We start from the raw sequence: 22,757 nt of genomic DNA on the forward strand, positions 1-22,757 counted from the left end.
AACAAAACATATAATTAAAAAATACATATATGTGTTTCTTTAGGTTTTATTTTGAATTTTGATTTTAAGTAGTTGTTGGATTTAATATAAATATAAATTAATATTATGTAAAATTATTTTGAGTATAGTATAAAAAATAAAAAATTAATATTTGATTTAATATTATTGAGGAAAAAATTGTGAATAGTAAAAATTAAATAAAATTAGCCAAATAAACACATCCTATAAGTTTTTTAGAAAATAAAACAAAAACTATATATACTTCATTTCTTCTTTAAATTTACTTTATTTTTTTGGTATATCAATATTTATGTACTTCGATTTGCACATAGTTTTAAAAATATTAGTATTATATTGGGATATAAAATGAAAATGACTAAAATAATCTTATTAGTATGTGTGATATAAAGGTAATGACATTTACGTAATACTCCCTCCGTCCCATGTAATATGGGTGTATTACCGTAGACACGGAAATATAGGTAAAGTATAATAAGTAAGTAATTAAGAAATGTATTAGTAAAAATAATTATTATTTAGTAAAAATAATTATAAATTAAGATTAAGATAACTAAATAGTTTAATTAAGATTTTAAAAAAATTAAATTTTAAATTTTAAAATATGATTAAAGTGTATAATTAATTTTTTAAAAAAGAAAAGGACAAATTATATGGGACGAATGAAAATAGAAAATAGGGACAAATTATGTGGGACGAATGAAAATAGAAAATAGGGACAAATTATGTGGGACGAATGGAGTATATTGTAAGTTGTAAGGATATTTATAATATTACGTAGATAGTACAGTTACTAAAAAATGAAATGAATATTTTCTTATGAGATGGACTAAAATGAAAAAATGAATACTTTGTTACGGGACAGATGAAGGATTATATCTTTATCATTATTAATTAAGGTGAGCATTTGGTCAATTCGATTCAAATCAAATTAAACTTTAGATTTCGATTGATTTTAGATTTGTAAAATTTGAAATTAAAATGAAATTAAAATGAAATCAAAATTTTTCCAAAATCGAACTAAGCCAAATATATCTAATTAGTTCGGTTTAAAACCGAATAAACCAAACCTTATTTGGTTTGTTAGGAAATTTTGGTTTGTAATGTTTGGTTTATTAAATATATACTAATATTAAAAAATTATAATAAATATTATTTATTAATATATAATTTTGTAAAGTTGGAATCTTTTGGTTAAATGAAATTAAAATTGAAAATTATAGTCGAACGGAAACCAAAATTTATAAATTTTATTTTTTATCAAAACGAACTAATTAATCGGACAGTCTAACTAAAAATATATATATTTAAAATATTTTTTTTATATTATCACTATATTTATCCATAACTAACATAAAAAAATACTTCATTTATTAAGCAAAAAGACTAAGGGTGTGTTCGGTTGAAAGATTTTGTAAAAATCTTATTATTCATCCCATTTTTTCCCCGCAAAAATATCAAATCAAACATCTATTTTTTATTTTTTATATTATACTAAAAATCAATTTTACATTCAAAACATCACATCAACATCTATTTATATCACATCATACAACTATTCAAATTCAAAATTTTTACTATTCAAATCCCAACTCAAAATCCAAACCCCCAAACAAACACACCCTAAATGCATATACAAAGTTGGTGATCTGATTAGAGGACAAATCATACAACATAACAAGTTTGGAAAAAATAAAAAGTTAGTATTTGATTTGATGTTTTGTGAGAAAAAAATGTATTTGATGTGATGATTTTTGAAAAATGAATAGCATCAAATGAGTGAAAATGTATTGTGTAAACATAACAATAATGATTGGAATCGAAGTCAAATTGCATTCCATTTGGAATTTTTTTATGGTGATTCAAGAAACACAAGTAGTGATCTGGTGAATATTTTTTGTGAAGAAACAAGTTGATTGTCGGGAGGTTGTGTTTGAGATGTATAATTCCACAGATTTCTAATGGATTAAAGTTTGGGTTGTGTTAAAATATATTTAGATGCAATATATTATATGTATGGTAGTTGTCTTATTTAAGAGATTCGTAGGATTCTTGTCTTATTTAGACGATTTATATATCACTATAAATATATACGTATTCTTATGATTGAAACAGATAATTTTAGTTTTATATTCTAACATGGTATCAGAGCAAAATTCTCTCCGGGTACATTTATGACCCGTTATATCCCATATATGTTTTATTGATCTATTTGTTTTTATCCGATGTCATTTTCATGTCATCTCCGTCTCTACTATTTCGATGTCTACTAACAGAGTTCTAATTTCAACTCTGACGCCGTTGAAAGTTCTATTTTCGACTCTAACTCTATTGAGAGTGAGTGAGTCTTGTTTTTCACTCTAGTTCTATTGTGAGCGAGCGAGTCATGTTTCCGACTCTAGTTTCGTTGTGAATGAGTGAGTCCTGTTTTCAATTCTGACGATGTTGAGTTTTAATTCTGACTTTGATCCAGTAGACGGCTACACCACTTTCAGTCGATGGCAAATTCAAGTTCGTTTGTGGAAGATCTTGGCTATATTTTTTTTATATCACTTTTAACAAATTCAAGTTTGTTATATTGAGTTTGAGGAGGGGTGTTAAAATATATTTAGAAGCAATATATTTTATTTATGGTAGTTGTCTTATTTAAGAGATTCGTAAGATTCTTGTCTTATTTAGACAATTTATATATCACTGTAAATATGAACGCATTCTTACGAATGAAACATACAATTTCAATTTCATATTCTAACATGTTAGAATAAGATATTTATTTGATTAAAATTGGTAAAAAAAAAAATTGTTGTATGTTTTTGTTTACTTATCTTGTATTAGTAATCTGAATATCCAGTGAATTACACAGTCAGAACAAAGCCGTATTAATAGGAAATAGTTATTTTGAATGGAATAGACGAAAATAACAAATATATATATACTTTAAATATTAATATTATTTTACAAACAATAAAATTTTAAAGAATATAAATAAATAAATAAATAAATAATTGCATATATTCGTTATGATTAACATAAATATTATAAAAATGAGAAGCCTTAAGAATTAATTATATAGCTAGAAATAAAAAACAGTGGTCGACATAATAGTATATATATTGTTAACATAAAATTATAAAGAATACTCCATATCAATTAATAAAAAATAAAATAAAAAACCCCATATCAATTATTTTGGGATGAAGAAGGGTGTATTTTTTAGTTATTAAATTTTATCAAATTTCTATTATTAGTAAAAAAGAAATTTTAAAAATATCACATCAAAAATTTATTTTTTTATTTTTTATATTATACTTAAAAATCTATTTTAGATTCATAAAATCATATTAACATTTATTTATTACATGATGGAATTATTTTGATTTAAAATTTTTATTATTAAAATAAAATAAAAAAATCAAAATCCATAATAAACACATCAAAAGTATATAATTTTATTTAATGCATACGAATTAAATAATAATATCTTTATTTCAACCCAAAATAAATAATCATATCAGTACAGTAATATCTATTTATCTAAATAAAGCGTTGAAACAAACAAAAATCATGGTAAAAGTCGTCCACACACATTTTAATTAATTGAAAAATATGTACTGTTTTCATAACCCGCGGGCCACGGCTGCCGTTTATTTCTTCTAGAATTTGATTTTTTATTATTGTATTGTTGTAATTATATAGGTTGTTTTTTTTTTTAAAAAAAAAGAAATTATCAAATTAAATAATTTTTTTTTATATTATACTGTAGAATTAATTTATATTCAAAATATCACATCAACCTTTATTTATATCACATCAAACAACTATTCAAATTTTATTGTAAGAAAATACTCCTTCCGGGATTTAAGGAATATTGATATTATATTGGTAGTGGGTAAAAAGTATGAATAAAAGACTTTTTTGCCCTTATGAGTGTATTAGTGTAAAAAGTATTGACAATTGTGTAATAATAATAAAAGAGTAAAAGTATTTTTATAGTTATATGATTATTTATAAAAATGAGAATATTATTTTGTGACGAACAAAAATGATAAACATTACTATTTATTGTGACAGAGGGAGTAATAATTTTTCATTTATAATACTAATTTTATCAAGCCACATATAACATTTTTAATTTTATTTTTTTTATGTCCGTCCCATAACATATTACTTTAAAAAAAAAAAAATAAATTTATTTGTTTTAAACATATTTAATAAATAAATTAATTTAATTAAATTCTTAGTTTTTTACTTAGGATTCAATCAAATTTTACTTATTTTTATATCTCTTTAATAAACAAATATTACTATCTATATTTAAAATTCTTTATTTTTCTTTATAAAATTAGTTTAAATTAATTATAAATAAATAAATATATTTTTATTTATTTGTATTATAAAAAAATTTATTATCTACAAACAAGTATTATTATATATATTTTATTGAAATATAATATTAAAAATATTTAAATATATATTCTAAATTTATTATAATCATATTAATTCGTATTTTTAAAATATCAACAATACCAATCATATAATAAAATAATATAATAATCTATTATTATTAATTTATATTTTACATTATCTAAAATATCATGTCTAACAACTAAAAGAGTCATTTTACCCAGAAGGTGTATTATTTATAAATATTATAATAATTTATAATTATTTTATCAGAATCAATTAACTATAAATTCTAATAAACATTAAATAAATAAACAAATATATAGTTTATATAAATATCAATTAAAAAATTATAATATAAATACATATAAATAATAAAAACAAAATTTAAATAATAAAATAAAACGGACAAAAAAATAAATTTAAACCAAATTTAATTTAAAATATAAAAAAAATAAAAAAAATGAAACACACTAATAAAATAAATAGAGCATAAATATAGTTTAAATAGTAGTAAACTTTTGAATTTGAATTATTGATTATATGATATAAATAATATGATATTTTGAACATAAATTTAATTTTAATATAATATAAAAAATAAAAATAAATATTTGAAGCACTTTACTTTTGCTATTTTTAAAATATTTTATAAGTAGTAGTAATATAATTTTATTGAACACTAAATATTGAGAATGATGATAAAAGTTGGATGTGTTTGTTTGAGATTTTTATTTTGAATTTTGATTTTGAATAGTTATTTTATATGACATAAATAAAAATTAATATGATATTTAAAATGTAAAATTAATTTTAGTGTAATATAGAAATAAAAAATAGAATTTGATTTGATATTATTTGAGGAGAAAAATCTAAATAGAAAAATTAAATAAAGTCAGCTAAACAAAAACATCATTTAAATTTTATGTAAAATAATATATATATATATATATACTCCATTTATTCTCCAATTTACTTTAATTTTTTTTTATATATGAGCATATATTTACTACTTGTCATTACATTTATTATATTATCTCTTTATTAATATTAATTAGGGTGCATATTCATTCGGTTCTATTCAAATCAAACCAAACCAAAATTTAATTTTGGACTGATATTTTATTTATAAAAATTGAGATAAAAATCAAATCGAAAATTTCCAAAACTGAATTAAACCAAACCGATCCTAATTAGTTCGGTTTAAAACCGAACAAACCAAAATTTGGTTTGTTAGGTTTACTTTATTAATATATACTAATATTCAAAATTATAATAAATAATATTATTTATTAATATATATTTTGAAGTTCGGTTCTTCTAGTCAAGTGAAATTAAAAATTAAGAATTTATAGTCGAACTTAAACCAAAATTTATAAATTTTATTTTGATCAAACCGCACCAGTTAACCGAACAGTCTAAACCGAAAAAATAAAATTAAAGTAAATTATCCAAAAATTAATTTTTATATTATCAACGTGTTTCACCGTATTTAACATAAAAAATACTTCAAAACACGAAACTAATCCACCCAAATTTAAATATGTTGGCGCATTTATGATTTTGGATGATGTTATCCGAGTGAAAATATCACATCAATTAATAATCAGACAATAATTATATTGAAAGTTAGAATAATTTAGTCCGATGAATTTTACGATTGAACTAGAGAAAGTTCTTCAAGAATAGCAATGAGGCTTAAAATTGTTATTTATAGCAACGATGATGGTTCGAAAAAAATTCCTTTATGAATTATTTAAAAATATGTAAAGCCACGTTGCTTAAAAAATATCAACATGAGCAACATCAAATTTCATTATCGTGCCTACAAGCAGGGCCGTCCCTGGGCCCGGGCGAAAGGGGCGATCGCCCCGGGCCCAATCTAAATTGGGGTCCATTATTTATTTATGTTATATATTTATAATTTTTTTTATATACAAATTATTTTACATTAATATATTAATACATAAGCATGGCCTAGTGGTTAACAAAATATTATTTATACATATTTATGTACCCTAATTTTTGTTTTAACATTGTTAACATTAATACTATTATTGATATTTTATCTAAAAATTCTGAAAAAATTATTTTATTTAATAACTTATATTCTATTATAGGTAAAAAAATTCGGAGTAGATCATTTATATATATTTAGGGATCTTTTATTTTTGTTTTAATTATTTTATTGCACTATAAAGATAATAAATATTAGACAAAATTATTATTATCATAAGGCAAAATTATCAATAACTAGGCTTTATGATTTCGAAATTCAGTGTAATTTCTCTATATACTTTAAAAATGACACGAACCTCTTATACTTTAAAAAATGTTCCATGAAACTCATTTTTATATTTTATTTTTTTGTGATGAGAAGATGACTTTTCATCTATATTTTTTGCACGGCGACGGTTTCATATAATGTTTGTTAAAATATAAGGGAGCGTACGCAATTTTTAAAAGTTATGTTAGAAAAATTATATATATATTTTTTATTTATATTTTATTATAGGTAAAAAATAACATATATGTATATATATATTTAAGGACCTCTAATTTTTATTTCGCCCCGAGCCCTTCAAAAGTCAGGAATGGCCCTGCCAACAAGAGGACATAGACGACTAGTTTGGTTTTTTTATGAATATGTTCGTTGGTTTGATCACAAAATGAATGACAGAATAATTTAATGGTGACAATTATCTAGTCCATCTATAAAATATTAAAGGGTTATGAAATGTTGAGTTGTTTAGTTTGCCACATAACATGACATTAAAGATTTAATCATATGATGCAAAAATAATTAGAGTTTTCAAGATGCACTATCGTAGGAAGTTCTACAAAAATCTATCGGAAGGTCATGACTTGGGATTATTTAATTCTGAAAAGATTTAATATTTTAGATATCATCAATTTTGTGTCTCCACTCAGACAACCAATGTTCCTCGAGTGTCAATAGCAAATTATTTTCGACATTGCAAAATTTGTTCAAATGAATAAATCTCAATCGATTCAAGTAAGACAAACTTTGAAGAAAACGCTACATAAGCTTGAGAATATGATCAAAAATGTTGGTTATCGTAATAAAATGAACATCTACAAAATGGTGAACTATTTGGGTGAAAATGATTAATGTTCAACGGTTCAAAATTTAGAGGAAATTGTTACTGATATTATTTAAGATTTTGCTAATGATGAAACTAATGATTCAATACTGTTGACAACAAATGAGATTTTAAGTACGACAACAACTCTTCACAATTTTTGTTGCAGCTAGAAAATTCGATTACGGAACTCTTCGCAGCAATGAAAAATATTACGGATAAAATCTAATTAGATTTAAATTTTAAGAAAAATAAAGTAACCATAAATTCATATTTTAGCAAATCACCTTAATATTTATAATTATAATATTTACCAATGATTAATTTAGAATTTTACTGGAATTTTAAATTTATAAAAGATTTTTCTAAAAATTTATTATTCTATTATTGTTTACAAAGATCCAAATCAAGACCAAAAGATTTTATTATTTTATATTTATTAATTTATAGAGAATGTATTGTAAATAACACCTAAAGTTATTTATTAATATTATTTTTTATTTGATATGAAAGACACAAGGGTGCGTTTGTTTGGGGGTTTGAATTTTGAGTTAAGATTTGAATAGTAAAAATTTTGAATTTGAATAGTTGTATGATGTGATATAAATAGGTGTTGATGTGAAGTTTTGAATGTAAAATTGATTTTTAATATAATATAAAAAATAAAAAATAGGTGTTTGATTTAACATTTTTTTTTTGAGAAAAAATAGGATGAATAGTGTAAATCCAATCCAATCCCCAAACAAACACACCTTGACACAATCATTAATAAAATAATAAAAAATTCTTAAAAATATTTTATGTTAGCAATAATAACAGATTAGAGGCAACTCAAGATTGTTTGTTTTGTAAAATAATTTAAAATAATAATGTTCTTCATGGGAGATAGTATAAATAATATAAAAAATTATAAATATTTATAATACTCCATCCATTCCACATAATTGAACCCTTTGATTAGGAGCACAGTATTTAAGGTAAGGATGTTTAATTAGTTAATAATAATTAGTTATGATATTATGATATTATTTTTTATATAATTAATAATTTGCTATATAATTTTTAAATATTTAAACATATATTTAAATTTTTTAATCATATATATAATTTTACTTTAAAATTATAAATTAAAAAATATATGGAATATGAATATCATTTTGTAGATAATAAAATCTTCTGTATTTGTAATACAAGTAAATAAAAAAAATATTTTTGTTTATTTATAATTAACATAAATCAATTTTGTAAAAGATGTGTAGTTTTAAATATAGATAAACATATTTATTTTTTTGAAGAGAGAGGTAGAAATAAAGGGGTTTTGAGTGGATCTACGTCATTTACGATGTTATATAGTTAATTAAGTTAATTTATATTTGTTAAATATGTTTTGGTTTAATAATTTTTACCAAAAATATAGAAATGTGTCAATTGTTACGGGACAGACAAAAATAAAAATAGTGTCAATTGTGGTGGGACGGAGGGAGTATATTATTTTATTTTAGAAAATATGAGTTTGTTTGTTTTGTCAAAAAAATTTAATATATTTATTTAAAAAAAAAATATTCATTCCGTCCAGCGAGAAAGTATACACATTTCTATTTTGGGACGTCTAATTACAAAGTAAACATTTCATTAAATACTTCACTTTTTTCCACAAATATCCTTACTTTGCATCACATCATTATTTTTATACCAAAAAGTAAAAACAAAAATATCATTACATTACTTTTAACTACCGACTATAATTAAAATATTATTATTTTTTAAACACTGCGCCAAAAGTAAATATATACTTTATTCGTGGACGAAGGGAGTAATATACTATACACACATTTTAAAGGAGTAATATACTATACACACATTTTATTTTATATTATCTATATATTTTTTTTATATTTTACCTCAAAATTATTTTTTTTCCCCTTCAAAAATTAAAAATAAAACAAACACACACTAGATATGTTGTTTTTACAAAACAAGCAAAGCACTTGCCCTTTACTTGCTTATTTTATTTTATTTTATTTTTATTTTTATTTTTGGTCCTGGTAGTATGGGACTTTCTTTGTGTTTGAATTTTTAATATTAATTATTATAGCGATATACAATACAAAATATTTTATTTTTTATAATACAAATATAATATTATTTATGAAGTAAATTGCAGATATATAAATATTTTTAATATTAATAAAAATTAAATGTTACTGATTTGATTGGTTGGATAGTAATTTTCCAAGGATTTTGTAGGAAGTGAATATGTGGAACAGTGGAAGGGCAGAAAGGGCAACTCCACCACCAGCCACCAGCGCCGCCGCCTCTTCTCTCCCCCTTTCTCCACCAGCACCACCCATCGCCACCGCTCCCAGCCTCGTCTCCCTCAGCCACGCTAGGCGTCGCTCACTGTCGCCCTGAAGCCGCCGCCTTCCACCGACGCCTCCCCTCTTCACCTCCGCGCCGTCGCTCCTTCTCTCTTGCCCTGAATTCCAGCGCCGCCGCCTTCGTCCGACCGCCGGCGAAAATCCTCAGCCACAATTACAGGCCAATTTGAGTGTTGATTCTATCTCCTATCTTCTTCATCAATCGATCGTGAGGTAAATTTTTTTTTTCCTATTGCGCTTAATTTGAAGTTGGTGTTGATTTTCTTTCTGGAGGAATTTTGATTGCCTGAACCTCTACATATCTGTGTTATTGTTGACCTTTATTTTGTTGATATGAACTTATATTGTGTGGCTAAGAGCTTTGTTGGTTGTGAATCTATTCTATTTTATCCTTGGAATTCTTGGTTGCTTGTTAAACTTTTAGATTGCTGTGTGTTATTGAGATTATTCTGATTGATTGAGGTTAATATTGCATAGGGAATCACTGTGAATTGAATTTGGTTAAGCACTAAAAAAGGTATTTGTTCGAGCGTCATTAACAACTCCTTTTCTGTTAATTCTATTTTCATTTGAATTACTCGTTTGAAAGATTTATTATTGACGAGCTATAGCAATTGCATCTGTTAAAGAAATTAAAAGAATTATTGAAATGAATTCAAATGGAAGATAAAAAATCTGTTGGTAAATGAATTCCAATTTGTTAGACTCTTACTTATCAGATCTTGATCTAGAATCTGATTTGATTCTGTAGTCCAAAGGATCCTATACCATGACGTATCTTTGGAAGGTTTGTTCTTGGTTGTTGGTTTGTTTTGTAGTGCCCATGGCAAAGAGATGTAATAAATTATCTCATGCTATTCAATCTAAGTAGGAATCCTTCCAATCATTTGTGATGCATTGTCGAAAAAAGTTCGCATCTTCTTGTTCATCCTGCTGCTGCTGACGCCAGTTGTTCAGGTACATTTGAAAGAAATCATTATTGATTCCCGTTTGATGGTGTATTTCGAAACCGGTTGGGAATGTCTAAGTTAGTTCATAAATTTCGACGAAATTGGTTATTCTATCGATTCAGTTGTTAACCTCCAGTTTTTGCAGATCTGTAGGTACCGGCAACAAACCTTGATTTTGAATGTTTCGTCGAGGTATGCTGGCTGCCTTCTTCTTTTCTTGTTCTTCTTAGAACAATCAGTTTGATTTGAATTTTTATTGATTGATAATATCTAAGAATGAGCTGAGGAGGAGATAAATGAAATTAAAATTGTTGTTGCGGACCATAACTGGTTTCCATTTGATTTTGAATTACCCACCTTGCTTTGCTCCTAATTCCTATTTTGCAGCACTTAAATGTCTGGTTTATTTGTAGTAGTTTGATGTTAGTGTTATGAACAATTATCTTCCCTAATTATCTCAATTTTACTCTGAATTTGGGTGCCATTCCAACCATATCCATTTTGCTCAAAAGTTGCAGCAATGGTTTCGAGCCATTGCACTTTTTTTGGAGCTAGAAACGGAACTTGTTGTAGAGAAGTGTATTTAAAAAAATAGTATTAGGTGATTAAGATAGAGCTTGCTGGAGGTGGTGTAAGTTTGTTTAAGTTAGCATTCCCATCCTCCCTTGTTATTCGGGTGTGTTTCTTTTGTACTGAACTTCCAAATTTTACTATTTGGACTTTGCTTTTCCTGAAAAAAATACTTCCTCCGTCCCATAACTAGGTATCCGTTTGCTTTTTACACGTAGTTTTAGAAATATTAGTATTATATTGAGATGGAGTAGGAATAAAGGATAAATGACTAAAATAACCTTATTAGTATGGTGTGATATAAAGGTAATGACATTTGTGCAATATATTGTAAGTTGTAAGGGTAATTGTAATGTTAGGTAGATAGTACAATTACTAAAAAGGAAAATGGATACTTTGTTATGGGACGGACTAAAATGGAAAAATTGATAGTTTGTTATGGGACGGAGCTGAGTAAAATTTTTTCATCTCACAAAATATCTCATCATACATTATTTTAATACTAAACCCAAACTAAAATTCTCCAAATCAAATCAAAAGAAACACACATGCTTGTGAGGTAATAGAATTAGTAAGTCCCCTCTGTTCTGCCTTCCGAATTCTGGAACACATGGGACACAATTTCATGGTCACCTCATCCTGTTATCCAATAATTTGCTTAAATGGAATCCATGATCCGAGTTTTCATTAAATCTTTTTAATTTATAGCAGGAAAAAACATCTTGGAACACAATTCTGTATACAGTTTGAAGTGCAAATTAGTTCTTTACATATTGTATATGTGAATTGTGCATGACAATTACACATGTTGGTGGAAACTACACTTGGAGGTTCTAATGTATGTATGAGTGTTACAAGTAGATACAAGACATTTCCATGCTAGTTAACCTTGAAGAGGGGCAAAGTTGATAACAGGTTCCACTTGCACGACTAAAATTACATATATATATATTTGTAGAATATGCTGGACATAATAGTGGGTTTTTTTCCATTCAAAGCAAAGAAAGTACACAGTATAGTGCATTTAATAGTTTCATCTTGCTAAGCGAACTATATTTCAATGTGTTGACAAAATATAAAGGTATTGCCTATAAGTTCATTTCTGATAAATATACAAAAGATCTCCTTCGTAACAATGCTTTGGCTGGTTTCAAATGCTCGGCACATTAAAATTTATAGCATCAATGATCAGCTTGGCGACATTAAGTTCATGAAACTCAGCTCATCTTTTTAGTTACTGTTATTTATTACATGGTTAATGTATATTATCTAACACTGAATGTAAGTCCAATCTTACAAAATAAATATAACTTATGTGAAGAGATCAGTTCATGTTCTTAACTAACATTTACAAATGTTCCCAAATGAAGGCTTGAGCTTGTTTGTGAATGCAATGGACTGAAGTTTGTGTTTGAGTTTAACTTGTTAGCTTATTAAAGTAGTTATTAGTAAGTGTGAATAAGTTGAATCAAAATAAATTCACGAACAATATGTTTGTTTGACCATTCTTCCATTGTTGAACAATTTACTTACTAGTAATATATCTTTAGATGGATATCAATTGATGTGTCTCACTGTGTATATACTTACTCCGTCCACCGGAAATGTTTACATTTACTTTTTTTTGTGTAAAGATTCTTTTACCCCTTGGGTTTTAATTTGATATATAATAGTAATAATTAATATAAATTAGTGTAAATTTGTGGACATTCATAATGTGTACTGAGTCACACTTCCTACTGGCAATATGTGTGTTAGGATCGGCTTTTTTTTCTTTTTTCTTTTTTTTTTTATTTCTGAAAAAAACAAAAATGGCATATGTTGGAATGCACACTAATAAGTTTTGGAGTAGCTTGGATTATACATGCTTTTATCAAAAAATAAGTATTAGAGGTAATGTTTTATGCTAAAAATAGGATTTGGATGTTGTGTTGTTTTTTTATAGATTTCATAGTAGTGATATTGCAAATTTCCTATTTATGTTAAGAATGTCTCAAACTAGTTTGTTATTCAGGACATGGGGCTTCCCCGACGCCTTGAGGTATGGAAAATGGGCATCGTCAATTACTCTGAAGCACTCAAGTTGCAGGAGAAGCTCTCTTCCGACAGAAAGACAAACCAGATTGCTGACACTCTATTGTCACTACAACATCCACCTACATACACCCTGGGAAAAAGGCGAACGGATCACAACATATTGGTCCCCGAGTCGAAACTCAAGTCCATTGGGGCGACGCTTCACTACACACAAAGAGGAGGCGACGTCACGTTCCACGGTCCTCGCCAGGCCATTCTGTATCCCATAATTTCTCTACGTGAATTAGGCTTAGGAGCTAGAAAGTATGTCGAGAAGCTTGAACTAACCATGATTGACTTGGCATCCTTGTATGGTGTCAAAGCTCGTGCAGGTCAAACGGGAGAAACCGGCGTCTGGGTTGGTCAGAGAAAGATCGGGGCCATTGGGGTTCGGATATCCTCCGGGATCACGTCCCACGGGCTCGCGTTTAACGTCGACCCGGATTTGAACTACTTCAAGTACATTGTGCCTTGTGGGATTGTTGATAAGGAAGTCACTTCTTTGCAAAGGGAGACGCTGCAGGTACTTCCTTCTGATGAGGTTGTTCATGATCATTTGATTTCTTGCTTTGTTAGAACTTTTGGTTATGCTGATGTTGTTTGGAAAAATGTTGATAGTTTGCCTTGATTGGGTTATGAATTGAATTTTTACTTGAGAATTGGGAGGTTAAATCATATCCTTCTGTCCTATAAATTTAGAATATTTGATTTTTTTTGACATTTCAAGTTGGTCCTCGTAAAATACAAAAATAGCACATGTTTGTAATAATGATATATGCTAATTATTTATAACTACACTTTCAGCACAGTTGCTGCCATCATTTTTATTTTTATTTTTATAATAATTATATATTTATTTGTTGACTTTGCAAACTAAAAGCAATTTCAGAATAAAAAATTTGTTAAATATAGAAAATTTGTTGAATAATATGTACTCAGTCATAATTATTTTAGGTCTTTTCTCGGTCAAAATTTATGTATGATGTAGTAAAATATTTTATTCATTCGTCCAAGATAATTGAACTTTTTTATTAAGGACAAAGGTAAGAATTTAATTGTTTAATAATAATGAGTTATATTATTATTATTTATTTAATTAATAATATTTATAATTTTAAAGTAAATTTAACATATAATTAAAAAAATTAAAATATATATTTAAATATTTTAAAACTTTTGTAACAATAAAAGAAATATATACAATATGATATTATTGTGTACAGAATAAAAATTTTTATAATATAAGTAAATAAAAAATACTTTTATTTATTTATAATTAATATAAATTAATTTTATAAAAGATGTGGAGTTTTAAATATAGATAAAAATATTTATTATTTTTTAAGAAGGAAGATAGAAATAAATGAATTTTGAGTGGATTTTAAGTCATATTATATATTATGTAGTTAATTAAATTTTTCTTCCGTCCTGTGAAATTAGTTGTGTTTCTTTCATGCGCGGAGTTTAAGAATATTTGATTTATATAGTTAATTAATGTGATTAGTTAATTTAATATATGTAATAAAATGTTATTTTAACTATTTTATTTGATGAAATAATGAAATAAAAGTTGAAATTTTATTTATTTATTTATTTTATTTTATTTAAATTTAATATTTTATTTATTGAATTGTTTTATTTTTAAAAGTATTATTATATTGATTGTAAATTATGCCATCAGATAAACTAAAATAAAATTAATTGTAATAATTTAAATAAAAAATAACAGCTGTAATACTAAAATTTGTAATACTATAAACAAAATATCAAATTTTTCGAATTTGATCGTTGGTAGGGATAGTTCGATATTAAATACCAAAATTATAATGCATATTTTATATATCGTACTAAAATTTTTAGTATGCTATTTTATCGTAATGAGATATTGTACCAATAATTTGGTATACCAAATTTATCGATGAAAAAATATTGAATTACAGAAATAACACATAATGTACTAAACAAATACCGAAAATGTCAGATTTCAGTATACCGATTTTTTTTTAATGGTATTGATATATTTTTTTAATATACCAAAAAATTTGGTGTGGTATACAATATAGTTCGGTATTATCTGAATACGAATTACATGTATAGTATCAAAATATAATATTTTACGCTGAAATATAATAATTAAAAATAATTTTACAATTTTAAGAATATATTAGAAACTTAGTTATTTTAGTATCAATATACTAAATTATTGATATAGACCGATGTATCAAATACTAAAATATCAAACTGTATTGATATTTTTGGTATATATTATACCAACAATGCTAAAAGTATATGCAATTGTCGTGCTGAAAATGTTTGGTACGGTATCATATCATATAAAAATTTACGATATACAATAATTTTGACACTTTAGTATTTTTTTCATGCATTATTTGAACAAATTGATATTTTTCACTTTTAATAATAGTGATAAATGATTTTTTTTTAAAAAAAAACAATGAAATATAAAAATCAAATTTTAAATTAAATCTCATTATTAACTAATTTTCAATAGTAAAATATCAAATCAAATATTTTCTATATTATATTAAAAATTAATAAAAAAATTTAGGCATATAAACACTTATTTATATCATATTGAATATTTATTCATTTTTATTATTAAAAATTCTAACCCTACTTTTAAATTTACAATAAAACAAACAATAAAAGTTATGAGTATTAATAATTGAATAAAATATAGTTAAATTTGTAATTGTAATTAGTATTTACTAATTATAACTATATTAGGAAATGTGACTAATTCCGCAGGACAACCAAAAAAGAAAATATGGTTTAATTTCACGGGACGGAGATAGTGAGTATATGTTAAGTATGTTTTGATTTAGTAAATTTTATCAAAATAGAAATGAGTTAATTGTCATGGATAAGACAAAAATAAAAATAAGATTAATTGATGGGACAGAGGGAATAATAATTAAACTAATAGATTTTTTTTCTTATTTTATATATATATTTCTTTTGTTATTCTATTTTTTATTATATATATATATATTAAATTTTGTACTCAATCAAACAAATATAAACATCGAGTGCGCAATCCATAATATAAACATGAGCATACCTTAAATTTTAGGGTTAAATTGATTTATTGTTATTTAAAAATTTAAATTCAAGTACAAAAATTCAACAATATATTGTATTGTAAAATTATATCATGTTAAGATATGTGTTCCATAAAATTATATTATGAGCTATCAAATACTCATTCCGTCCAATTTCTATTGTCCTAAAGTATATTTGCAAAGTTTTTTAGGTGATTGTTTTTTTTTTGTTATGAATCGACAAATTCACCTTTAATTGCATGATAGAGATTAAAAGTAATAAATGAATGGAGGGTAAAAATGTAAAATTTGTGTTTAAAAATGAAATAGGACAATATTTGTTGGACCTCCCAAATAAGAAAGTAGGACATTAATTTGTGGACGGAAGGAGTATATGTTTTATATCTTGATAATATATACGGACTCAAATTAGCAGCGTGTTTATTTGATCCAATCAACACTCAACCCGAAGCGATCTATCAATAAGCTTTGATTGCAATTGAAATTTCATTTTTATTATATTTTTCAAGTAGTATTGGTAGGTGTTTTTAAACATTACCTTAATGATGATATTAAATCAAAATTAAAATAGAGCGTGAAATTAAATTAAAGGTACAAAAGACATAAATCTAGAATTAAACTAAAATAAAAAATACGTCAAATAAAAAAAAAAACAAAAACATTTATTGTTTTTGTTTTTGTTTACGCCGAAACTTCAATTTCATTTAACGCGAAGTGATGCCACAAGTAGCGATACCTAATTTCTCACCAACGTGGGCTTCAAGAGATACGAGAGAAAATATTCTTTAACTTGACATTCATCATATCTACGATGTTGGTGACATTTCAATTAAATAGAAAATTGTGTAAGTAATATAAAATAATAAATATATTATATATATATATATTTGAAAAAAATGCATATGCTTATTTTGGCAAAAAAAAAAAAAAAAAAAAACAACATACTCAGGCCATTTTTGATCCATCGCTTCATTTTTGCAGTTGCTACGCAGTTGATCTACAATTCTTTTAATTGAATCATAAACTTCAATTTTTAGTCCAAAAACTATATTCCATATATATTCTTCTTTTACATTATTTTATATAAGTTTTCATATTTATAAATTATACCCCAACTTTAATTATTTTTACATTATAATCCGTACACATATAATTTATATTTTATTTAAAAATTACATATATTAAAATTAACAATTATAATTAATAACTATTACAAATAAAATAATTTTAAATAAATAATTAGATGCTATCAAGACAAATAACTATTTAAAATAAAAAATTATACATAAATTTTTATAAAATAAAAGTACACGTAACTTTAAAAAAATAAAATTATATCACTTTCCGAAAAGTAAAATCATATATTAATTTTAAAAATAAAATTATACATTTTTTTTTAAAAAAAAATTCTATATCACTTTTCAAAAAATAAAATTATACATCACTTTTAAAAAATAAAATTATACATTATTTTTAAAAAATATAAAATTATACATAACTATTTAATATAGAAAATTATATATCATATTCTAAAAAATAAAATTACACAATACATTCCAAAAAATAACAAAAATATAAAAAATACCACAAAATATCATAAAATTTCACTCCAAAAATAGAGTGGAGGTACAGAGTTACTCCAAAAATGAGGGGGGATCAACCCATTTTTCGCTCAACCCACTGCATTGGAGTTGGTCTCATAGTCTTTCTAATAATTTCGGTACTGTTATAAAAATAGTAGACTGAGTATATTCAAAATTATTTTTAAATCAATATAACTCAATCTTGAAATTAGAAAGATGTTTTAGTAGGAAATTTAAAATTTTGATTTTTTTTAAAAATATAATAAAGAGTTAAATATATGATATTTAAAATTTTATAAAAAGAAATATGCATTTCATATAATATATATATTTTTAAAAAAATAAAAAAATAGTGTTAAAATATTCAAAAGTACATATGAAAACGAATTTTATGATACATACAATTATATATTCTTAAATATATTATTTTTGCAACCTTTTTTTTATATGTACTCAAATTTTGTATGTTTGATATTTTTAAAAAATATATATCTAGCTAAAATATTGGAGATGGAGTTACCATATACACTGGTGGAGCGGTGGAGGCCCAAAATTTGTGGTTTTTTGAATTTGGTTCGGATAATTTGAATTTGAATTTTTTTATTTAAGTAATATTTTATTAGTGAAAAAAATCGATATAAATAATAAAATTTTTAAATTTTTATTTTTATATTTATATTTTTTCTATTTAAAAAAACTCTCAAGTCTCGCCGTCCAGCCAATGTAGAGGTTTCTAGATGGTACACGTGTCCCAACCTAACTCGCAACTTCAGTCCCCAACTGAAGCAGCCTGCGACCCGCCCGGCAGACGAAACCCGACCCGGTAAATGGATCGATAGATAAACCCCTCTCCGTTCCATTCCTCTTCCCTTTCTTATCTTCTCCGCTCTCATTTCTTCTCAAACCCTACGCCCACCACCACCCACCCACCCCCCATTTCTAGGGTTTCTACCAACCTTCCAACTTCCATTTCCGTTTCTAGGTTTCTCGATTCTCTGGAAATGGCGTCCTCAGCCGCTCAAATTCATGCGCTCGGTGCAACGGCGCACTTTGCATCGGGGAGTCCGGCCGGAAGGAACAGCACGAAGACGGTCTTCTTCGGAACGAAGCTCAATAATTCGGTTTCGTTCGGGCTGAAGTTGAAGAGCAAGGCGCGGAGTGGCGGCTCGAGGCGCTGCGGGCCGCTTCGTGTGGTTGCGGAGAAGGTCGTCGGAATTGATCTCGGGACGACAAATTCTGCGGTGGCGGCGATGGAGGGTGGGAAGCCTACAATCGTGACGAACGCGGAGGGGCAGCGGACGACGCCGTCGGTTGTGGCTTATACTAAGAATGGGGACAGGCTGGTTGGGCAAATCGCGAAGCGCCAGGCGGTGGTGAATCCTGAGAACACGTTTTTCTCTGTGAAGAGATTCATTGGGAGGAAGATGTCGGAGGTGGATGAGGAGTCGAAGCAGGTCTCGTATCGTGTTGTGAGGGATGATAATGGCAATGTCAAACTCGAGTGTCCTGCCATTGGGAAGCAGTTTGCGGCTGAAGAAATCTCAGCTCAGGTATATATATATATATCTTTGCATACTGTATTATTCTTCTAATAATTTCCATTGTCATTTCAATTCAGGTGAAAGTTTTAAACTATTCTTTTATTTTATATTGAGTATTGATTTGCTTATTTCAATTCTGTATTGTGTATGAAATATGTGTTAATATGTACGAAAGAGAAGATCATTATATTCGAAAGGTCAAGAACATGGCTTCTCATGAGGTCTTCTCTTATATCAAACATCACTGCACACTCCGGGCAATCTTCTTAAGATTTTGTAGCAGATTGCGTCTGTTGTTGCAGACAATCGAGGGCTTAGCTATTATTATTTTAAACTATTCTGGTGGCATGTTGGGTGAATATCTTCAAGGTGATTTGTGCGTCTGATTAATGAATTTCACTGACTTTAGGTTTTGAGAAAGCTCGTGGATGATGCATCGAAGTTTTTGAACGACAAAGTCGGTAAAGCAGTTGTCACTGTTCCTGCATACTTCAACGATTCTCAAAGAACTGCAACTAAGGATGCTGGACGTATAGCTGGGTTGGAAGTTCTTCGTATTATTAATGAACCAACAGCTGCGTCATTGGCATATGGTTTTGAAAGGAAAAGCAATGAAACAATCCTGGTTTTTGACCTTGGTGGTGGCACCTTCGATGTCTCAGGTATGTACAAACAACTGTGCCTTTTCCTAATATTTGAGTCTTTGCTTTAAGCCCTTTATTCCTTTCTTCGGGATGCGGAGTGTTTTGTTCTCATTGATACTGATATGCAGGATTGTTTTTTCCCCCAGCATTTAGAACACTTATTTTCCTACGAGGATTTTCATGTTCTTTTTCACTTTACTTTTAGTACTTGAGGTTGGTGATGGTGTGTTTGAGGTACTGTCTACATCTGGGGATACACATCTTGGAGGTGACGACTTTGATAAGGTTTGGTTTCCTTCTCACCGATCACTAAGTTGCTCACCTGTAAAAAATAAAATCTTCTTTCTTATGGAAATTTAGCTGATCGAGTATTTTGTATATCTTACAGAGAATTGTTGATTGGCTGGCTGGAAACTTCAAGAAGGATGAGGGAATAGATCTGTTGAAGGACAAGCAAGCTCTTCAGCGTTTGACTGAGACAGCAGAAAAGGCGAAAATGGAACTATCATCTTTAACCCAGACTAATATTAGGTATGTTTGGAGTTATCTAGCTTTCATTGTAGCCGTTACACACATGTGCCAATCTTGACGTACTTGTGTTTTTCTCCTTTGCCAGTTTGCCTTTCATCACGGCCACTGCTGATGGTCCCAAACATATTGAAACCACGCTGACCCGGGCGAAGTTTGAAGAGTTGTGCTCAGATTTGCTTGACAGGTAATTATCGACCAACTCCTTATTTAGATAAGTAAAGTGCGTTCTACATTGTCTTTTGCAAGTCTTCTGAGTGGCGTATTGTCTTTTTCTTCAGGCTTAAAACCCCTGTCCAAAATTCTTTGAAGGATGCAAAACTCTCGTTCAGTGACATAGATGAGGTCATCCTTGTTGGTGGCTCTACACGTATTCCCGCTGTTCAGGAGCTTGTTAAGAAATTGACCGGCAAGGATCCAAATGTCACTGTCAATCCCGATGAAGTTGTTGCCCTGGGAGCTGCTGTTCAGGTTATTCAATCTCACATTCTGCCGCCTGATACATTATAGACATATGCAAGTAAACAGGCTTTATATAGCTGATTTGATCTTCCATTTGCTTAGGCTGGTGTTTTAGCTGGAGATGTTAGTGACATTGTCCTTCTGGACGTAAGTCCGCTATCATTGGGATTGGAAACACTGGGTGGGGTAATGACAAAGATTATTCCAAGGAACACAACGCTTCCCACTTCGAAATCAGAAGTTTTCTCCACAGCTGCTGATGGTCAAACAAGTGTTGAGATCAATGTCCTTCAAGGCGAAAGAGAGTTTGTCAGGGACAACAAATCCTTGGGAAGCTTCCGCCTAGATGGAATTCCACCCGCTCCCCGTGGAGTACCTCAAATTGAGGTCAAATTTGATATTGATGCGAATGGAATCCTCTCAGTCACTGCCATCGACAAGGGCACTGGGAAGAAGCAAGATATCACCATTACCGGTGCCAGCACATTGCCAAATGACGAGGTAATTGTTACAGTTGATGTTTTAATCAAGTCGTTTGCTTTTCAGCCACATATTTTACCCACGTAAATTGGCTTCTTCTTTGTAGGGTTCAGGGCTTATATTAGGTTATTATATGTTTTTGAAATATTACGTAGTTTTATTAATGGAAGTCTGTATATATTATTCTGCGAGCAATGCTTTAGGTGGACAAAATGGTGAAAGAGGCCGAGAAGTTTGCTAAGGAAGACAAGGAGAAAAGAGATGCCATCGACACTAAAAACCAGGCGGACTCTGTGGTCTACCAAACCGAGAAGCAGTTGAAGGAGCTCGGTGACAAAGTCCCCGCCCCTGTAAAGGAGAAGGTCGAGGCCAAGCTAGGAGAGCTCAAGGACGCCATTGCTGGTGAATCAACCCAAACAATGAAGGATGCCATGGCTGCCCTGAACCAAGAAGTTATGCAGCTCGGGCAATCTCTGTACAACCAACCAGGGGCAGCTCCTGGCGCTGGCCCATCACCTGGTGCCGGCCCGGCTGGTGGATCTTCAGAATCATCAGACAAGGGCCCCGAAGGTGATGTCATTGATGCTGATTTCACGGACAGCAAGTGAGAGACTTGCCAGGTAATTTATCCCTGTAATGAAGGGTGCTTGCTCGTCTATTTCTTTTGTGTTTATAAAGGATGGATGATTTTGTCTTAAGGTAAACGGTAAAACAGAGATTGGAATTTCTTGAGAATGAGTGCTCTGCCATAATCCCAAGGTTAGATCAAGTGTTTTTTCCACAACATTTGGAACTTCTTTATAGGAATTTTTTCTTACACCGTCCCGCTTTTCTTGATCTATTATTTTCCTTGTTTTCGATCTGCTTTCTTATGATGCCTTTATCGATGCCATATGTGTCTTACTTGGAAAGGAAGATTTATATATGCCCTGATAA

General features: G+C 28.0%; 2 protein-coding genes across 6 annotated transcripts; both read left to right on the top strand.

Moving 5' to 3' along the window:
* Positions 1-9,729: 9,729 nt before the first annotated feature.
* Positions 9,730-14,195, top strand: LOC127261304 (octanoyltransferase LIP2, mitochondrial). 5 transcript variants are annotated; one of them, XM_051289604.1, is made up of 5 exons: positions 9,730-10,117; positions 10,776-10,861; positions 11,000-11,046; positions 13,439-13,700; positions 13,833-14,195. In XM_051289604.1, the coding sequence occupies exons 4-5, from the start codon at positions 13,442-13,444 to the stop codon at positions 14,126-14,128; spliced, it is 555 nt and encodes a 184-aa protein (XP_051145561.1). In that variant the 5' UTR covers positions 9,730-10,117; positions 10,776-10,861; positions 11,000-11,046; positions 13,439-13,441; the 3' UTR covers positions 14,129-14,195. The 5 variants fall into 5 exon arrangements, with proteins under 5 accessions (XP_051145561.1, XP_051145560.1, XP_051145559.1 ...); XM_051289603.1 differs by having other exon boundaries at positions 9,731-10,117; positions 13,824-14,195; XM_051289601.1 differs by having other exon boundaries at positions 9,735-10,117; positions 10,723-10,861; positions 13,439-14,195.
* A 4,847-nt stretch (positions 14,196-19,042) lies between these two features.
* On the top strand, positions 19,043-22,638 carry LOC127261303 (stromal 70 kDa heat shock-related protein, chloroplastic). The gene is made up of 8 exons (XM_051289599.1): positions 19,043-19,716; positions 20,117-20,369; positions 20,557-20,636; positions 20,740-20,882; positions 20,968-21,066; positions 21,161-21,350; positions 21,444-21,842; positions 22,025-22,638. Exons 1-8 carry the CDS (start codon positions 19,168-19,170, stop codon positions 22,427-22,429), a joined length of 2,118 nt encoding a protein of 705 aa, XP_051145556.1. The 5' UTR covers positions 19,043-19,167; the 3' UTR covers positions 22,430-22,638.
* The last annotated feature ends 119 nt before the right edge of the window (positions 22,639-22,757 follow it).

This window comes from Andrographis paniculata, unplaced genomic scaffold (assembly GCF_009805555.1).
Source record: "Andrographis paniculata isolate CXL003 unplaced genomic scaffold, ASM980555v1 Contig62END, whole genome shotgun sequence".
NCBI classification, from domain to species: domain Eukaryota; kingdom Viridiplantae; phylum Streptophyta; class Magnoliopsida; order Lamiales; family Acanthaceae; genus Andrographis; species Andrographis paniculata.